General features: G+C 41.3%; 1 protein-coding gene across 1 annotated transcript in view; it reads right to left on the bottom strand.

Annotated features, from left to right (window-relative positions):
* Positions 1–903: 903 nt before the first annotated feature.
* LOC104624455 (GRAM domain-containing protein 1C-like) overlaps positions 904–5,932 on the bottom strand; it is a gene marked incomplete at its 5' end in the record, with an annotated part of 21,988 nt that continues 16,959 nt past the window's right edge. Inside the window, 6 exon segments of the mRNA XM_010291827.1 lie at positions 904–1,118; positions 2,716–2,821; positions 3,669–3,779; positions 4,288–4,345; positions 5,864–5,924; positions 5,926–5,932. The exon segment at positions 5,926–5,932 is cut by the window's right edge and continues 133 nt beyond it. Coding sequence (XP_010290129.1) covers positions 1,041–1,118; positions 2,716–2,821; positions 3,669–3,779; positions 4,288–4,345; positions 5,864–5,924; positions 5,926–5,932 — 421 coding nt within the window.

The raw sequence follows: 5,932 nt of genomic DNA on the forward strand, positions 1-5,932 counted from the left end.
CACGGCGGGGCTCCCACTACCAGCTCCCGCTGCTGGAGAGATGACCCGACCCGGCCCACAAGGCTGCGATCAGCTTTGCCGCTCCCCGGGGCTGAACACACATGGGTGGGAAAGTTTCCCTGGCTGTTTTAAACCCACCTCCTGGAGGATCTGTCCCCAGGACCCTGCACCCCCTACTCTACAGCTCTCTGCACCACTGCCAGACAGACCGAGGACCCCACCAGCCTGCACTGCCCTGTGACCATGGTCTGAGCCCACTCGGAGAGTGCCCTTTCCTTTGCTTTTAATTTTTATTTTCATCTTCCTTCTCTCAACCTGAAGCCAGAAAAAAAAAAAGGTGTTTCATCATCAGTGATCACACCATGCTAAAGAACTGAAGAGCAGCCCCGGATGGAGGGAAAATACTGAGGGCTGAAATATCTCTGGGAGAGCTAGAAACATATGGCAGAAGGCAGTCTGCCAAAGCTCACAGTATGTAAGAGAGATTTAGCAGAGAGCTATCAAGCACTTTCCTGTTTAGTTAATTAATCTTACAAATATTCACCCTTAAAGATGGTGACTTGCTTTACAAAGTGCCCAGGGCTAAAAAAAGCATGTAAATATCCTGTGGCTGTGAAACCACTACCTGTTCTTTATCCTCCAAAACACTCTTCATTGATGGCCATTTTTCAAGTTGACATAAAAAGCTATGTTTTCATCAAAGACAAGCCCAGCTCTCTGCTGAGGGTGTTCTCCCCTGCTCCAAAATCTGCGGATCTGTTAACCAGTAGTACAACTGCCCTCACTCACCATGAGATTCGAGAGCTGTGCACTGTTTGTAAGCGAAACTCCCCAGGATTACAGGGCTGGCAGGAGAGACAGATTGCCAGGTTACAGGAAAGCAGAACCCAGCTTACTTCTTCCAGAAACCTTTATTCTGTGCAGCTTTTGAGCCAAATAGTAAAGAGTCCAAAAGGTGATAGTTACAATCCCTACCACTGTAAGTCCTCATACACACATCTGTTCTTCCCAACGTCTCTACCAGAAAGCTGATGTGGGTATTAACTCTCAGTCTTGCCACTCTGTGTCCTGTTCAAGTGGTCAAAGCTTCTTTGGAGCGTGGAAAGGGAGATCTTTAGCTGTGAAGATACAACAATCATAGCCCCCCAATTACTTAAGTTAGTCTCCTTGCACAGGTGAGTAATATCAGGAAAATAATGTCTCCTTCCCCCTTCTCTCTTAAATATTTTATGCAATTTCTTCCTCCCCAGTTCTATAAACAGTTGCCTTGCTGTGCTCTCCTAACAGCTGTACTCTGTACTGTTTATAATTACTAACAGTCCAGTATGATAAAGCCTTAACACCTTGCCAGACAATAGTGCAGAAGATAAAGCCACCCCCATCATCTTCAGTCACAGTTAATGTTCATAGCAAATACTCTAGAGGAACACGACAGCAAAGCATGAATTTTCTTTTAATGCCTGGACCTCCCAGTGCATTTTGGTGCACAAAATGTGTTTAGATTATTGACAACCCTCAGAAAACACAAGGTAACGAGCACTAAGATGTGTCATGACTTCCAGACAAAACTGTTATTTGGGATGAAAAAGGTGGTTGAATTATCACTTTTTTCTTTTAAACTGCCTTTTGAACAGAGTTTAACACTTCAGAATTAGGAATTTTTGATGTAATAAGCAGAGAAACTAAAAAGGGCATGGAAACGAGGAAATTAATTTCCACAGTGAAGCTTCCAGCACTCAAGCTTTTTCAAGCTGTGATCAAAATGGTTAATAGCTGAACAGCAATTTTGTGTGCAGAGATACCTCTGAACAAGGAGTATCAAAAATGGCTTCTTTTTCTACCCTCTTTTATTGCGTGGGAGAACACAGAGCAAACTGGTGATGGATAGAGGTACATGTGAACTCCCCCACAGCTTTCCTAATCTAATAATTTCTTCTGTCACATTTTAAGATTTAATAAAAGAACTTAAAATCAGAACATTCATAGGTTGTAAGTAAAAAAACAAAGTATGAATTTACTGTCCTTCACTTACTGAGGTGATATTTCAGCCCAGGAGTTTACTAGTCCTGGACTTCAGGATCAGAGAGACACAACAGCATTCAACAACCTCATTTTTTATATAGTGTAAGAGCCAGCATGTATAAATTACTGGGAAGAAGGAATATTAACTCCATAGCTATGTAGCCTCTCAGAAACATATAGTCTGTAGAACTTATTTATTTTTCACTGGAGATGAGATGGCCCATTGATACCAAGGTTTAAGTGGAGCTCTCACCAATATCTAAAAGAGTAGTGGGGGAACAAAAGCCAAGATAAACCTGAATGAAGAAGCCCCATAATGAGGTGGGCAAATACTTAAGATTATGTTTTGAGTCTTCTTAGACAAGAGCATCTATTTTGAATTACTCCAGTCTTTGCTTTGTCATTATTCAGAACAGCATCAACACATCTCATCAATAAAGCTACTTGACAGGTTTAAGAAAACTGACATGAATATTTAATCTTAGTCAAACACAACCCCACCCAAACCCAAGACATCAGAAACATGAGCATTGCCTCTGTGCCAAATTCAAGCCTAGGACAAAACAGGTCAAGGAGTCATAAAAACTTTACTTTGCACTGGAACACACCAAAAACACCCCTAGGAGAGCATAAGGGAGAAAACCCGAGTTGTTAAGAAACAACAGTATCATCAGGAAAGACTGGCATACCTACCTGCTCAAGCATTTCAATTGAGTCTCTCAAAACTCCCTTCACATGTTTAACCTGTTCCTTATCATACTGAGGCATCTCCTCTTTTGATACCATTTCTGGGGATATGCTGAAAGAGATTGAGATTACTTCAGAAACACGGAACAAACACCTCCATGCCTTTCTAAAAGCAACTGCTCTCTGCCACCATTGCTCTGCCACTGCCAAAAGCATCCTTTTCCAAGAGCCACATAAAAAGCTGCCCACAACTGAATTTCAAACCCTGTTGCCTTGAAAATACTACCTCAGACCTTTGTAGACAATGGCTGCTACAGACAAATGAGCTCACATCACATCTACAATGTAAGTCCTTAAAACTTCAGAGGGCAAGATCCTTCTTATGAAGACAGTTACTCTAACCAGTTCTGAGATGATCACTATAGGAGGTCACCACACCTCTTCCATACTCAAGATCAGGTTATGGTTTTTAAACTTGTTTGCCAATACCATATTCAAGAGAGGAAGCAACACCTGTGTGTCTTCTGTGTGTCTGAATACAAAAGGCACCTAACAGAAGTTTGAAGGGGAGAGGAGATTTAACAGGAGACTTGCAGAAAGAGGCTAAAAAGCTAAATCAATCTTTAACATTACATTTGAGATGCTAGTTCACACAGGATGAAGTGAGCACTTCGGTTCTGTGATCAGCACTATAATATTCAGAGGATGAGTCACAGCAGGGTGATAAATACAAGCTAAGGTTAACACTCCCCCAAAAAACAGCTTCCCAAAGGAGAAATTTATTACTGCAAGATGCAGCCAGACATGTCACTGGATATCAGCATAGACCACAGAAGAGCAGCAAGCCCCAGCAGCTTTTGAAAACATACCACTGAGTTTCATTGTTCAAAATTTGTTTCTTCATATCAGATGCTCACATAAGCTGAAGGAGGAAAGCAAAGATTGCGAATTCAACTTACTTCAAAGAGCTTTCTTCCTGAAGCTGGACATGATAGAGGGACTGAGCTGCATGCTCTATCTTCGACAGTTTGAGAAACAGTGTTATATTCAGCAAGACCAAGAGCAGCAAACTGTAGCGAGAAGAGAACAAAAATCAAGTCCTGTAACAATGCTGCTTGCAATGCTACAGAAACAATATCTGGGCTAAAAACAACTAAGAAAAGAGAATCCTTCTGGGAAGAAAAAAAAAAGATGTGGGGCAGCACTATACTGATAAAGATCTAGCCGAACAATTCTTAGAGTTAGTGTTAAGCTGTGTAATAGCACCCAATAGGAATGACAGTGTCTCCTTTTGGAACTTTTATAAACTAGAAATAAGTTAGTTCTAGACTTTTTCTTTTTATAGGATCAGACCTAAGTAAACCTGCAAGGTAGACTAGTCTGGCAAGTCAGCATTTTCATTTCTTATGTCACTTAAGTCAATCCATTCCCCTCCTATACCCGAGTGCTCCATTCAAGTTGGGTTAGGACTTTTCATGCTACATGCAATGTTAACATGCAGGTGAGGTACAGACAAATACATATACAGATCAAGATGAGCTTGAGTCAAGCCACATTTTAATGCAAGTGAGTACTTACAAGACACTCATTACTACAATGATGGTGGTGGTCCTACCTACAGGATCTCTTTTCCTTCCTATAGGGCATGGAAGAGAAGGATGTTAAAAAGTACCGAAGAACATTCCTAAAGTATGCGTGCAGATATATGTCAGTGCTCAGCATTTCACACAGAATAGCTCAACAGCTTCTGATAGAAAAAAAAATAACAGATCATGTGGGTGCACAAGATCATCTCCAATATTTGCAAAGGTATTTTTGCAGTCATCTCAGACAAGTCAGTTGGACAGTCGGGCTCTTCCATCAGGAGATCTCCATCTTCCATCATCATACCCCAATAAGCCAGGGAGAACACAGCACTGGGACATAATTCACATTAAACCTAGATGGCCTGAGGAAGGTTACAGTCCACCCATTGCTAACACTCATTCAACATATATGCTGCTAGTCACACATGAGCAGAGACATGCTGCAAAGTGGCTCTCTTCTGCCCACATTAGTCTTGCTGACAACCACTGTCAAAATAAGTTCTCCAGTAATTTGTCCCATCCTTACTGGCTTAGTTTATATATTGGCCTGAAGACAGGCTTTCGAAAGAGCATCTGCTAGTTGTCAGGCAAGAGGGACCACACACTAGTGAGAGAGAGGAAGTGTGCATGTCCTCTGCAAACTGAGCAGCAATCACCTATCACTGTGGGCAGGCTGACCTTGAAATAGAATTACCTGTTCTCCTAAAACAGTTCCTTACATTCACATTTCCTGCCCTGGACAAAGGGCATACACAAAAGCTGTAGTGTGTACTGTGACAGACACCCTCACCTGAAAAGGTGGAGCAGCAGTAGCAAAATTAAGTAACCAGGAAGTAATCTCAGTTATGTAAAAAGTCCATTACACATGCTGTTGATCCAAAGGCTCTCCCAGTGCTGTACTCAGTGTTATCTCCCCCTTTAGGAAAGGGCACTTGCTCCTACTTAAGTTGAATTGTAAACACTGGTGTCATGAAATCCACCAGTCTCTGGTACACATTAGTGCACAGATGTCCCTCATCTCCGTAGGTATAGCTAATATTGTATATGCTAGTGTTCAAGTCTGCCATGCCTAGTGGCAGTGGAACTGCAAGAAATGCTTCCGTGATGTAGAAATTACAGAAGCAGACAGGAAAAGCACTCTAACATTAAAAAAAAATCAAATAAGAGATAAGAGTGACAGTTAATGAACTCACAAGTTGTGTGTGCAGTTATTTGAAGTAGTAAAGCAATTTTTCAGCAACCTCACAAAAGTCAGGTTAAATTTCTTTCTGATCCTCTCTCATTTTCAATCCTGTGCAAGTACAGTGCAGCATTTTAGGTTTTGGTTGGATTTTGTTTTAAAAACAGAGGGTGAGATTAGGTTTGATTTCATGAGATACTCATCATAAAAGTGACTATGCATGCTCCAAAACTATTTTATGCAAGCCTGAACACACCAAAGTATTTGCTATCATGTCAATTAAAGACAATGAGAGTAACATACCTACAAGTCTTACTCTTGCACTATTTTAGAAAGTGAAGCTTCTTGAACACACCTTTTTGGAAAACATTTGACATAAAATTCCTACCTATTATGCTGCCCTGGGACTCTACTCCCTTATCACCAGAAGAGTGTTGGGAAGAGGGTTTGTGACGTG

This window comes from Phaethon lepturus, unplaced genomic scaffold (genome assembly GCF_000687285.1).
Source record: "Phaethon lepturus isolate BGI_N335 unplaced genomic scaffold, ASM68728v1 scaffold10710, whole genome shotgun sequence".
Taxonomy (NCBI): Eukaryota; Metazoa; Chordata; class Aves; order Phaethontiformes; family Phaethontidae; genus Phaethon; species Phaethon lepturus.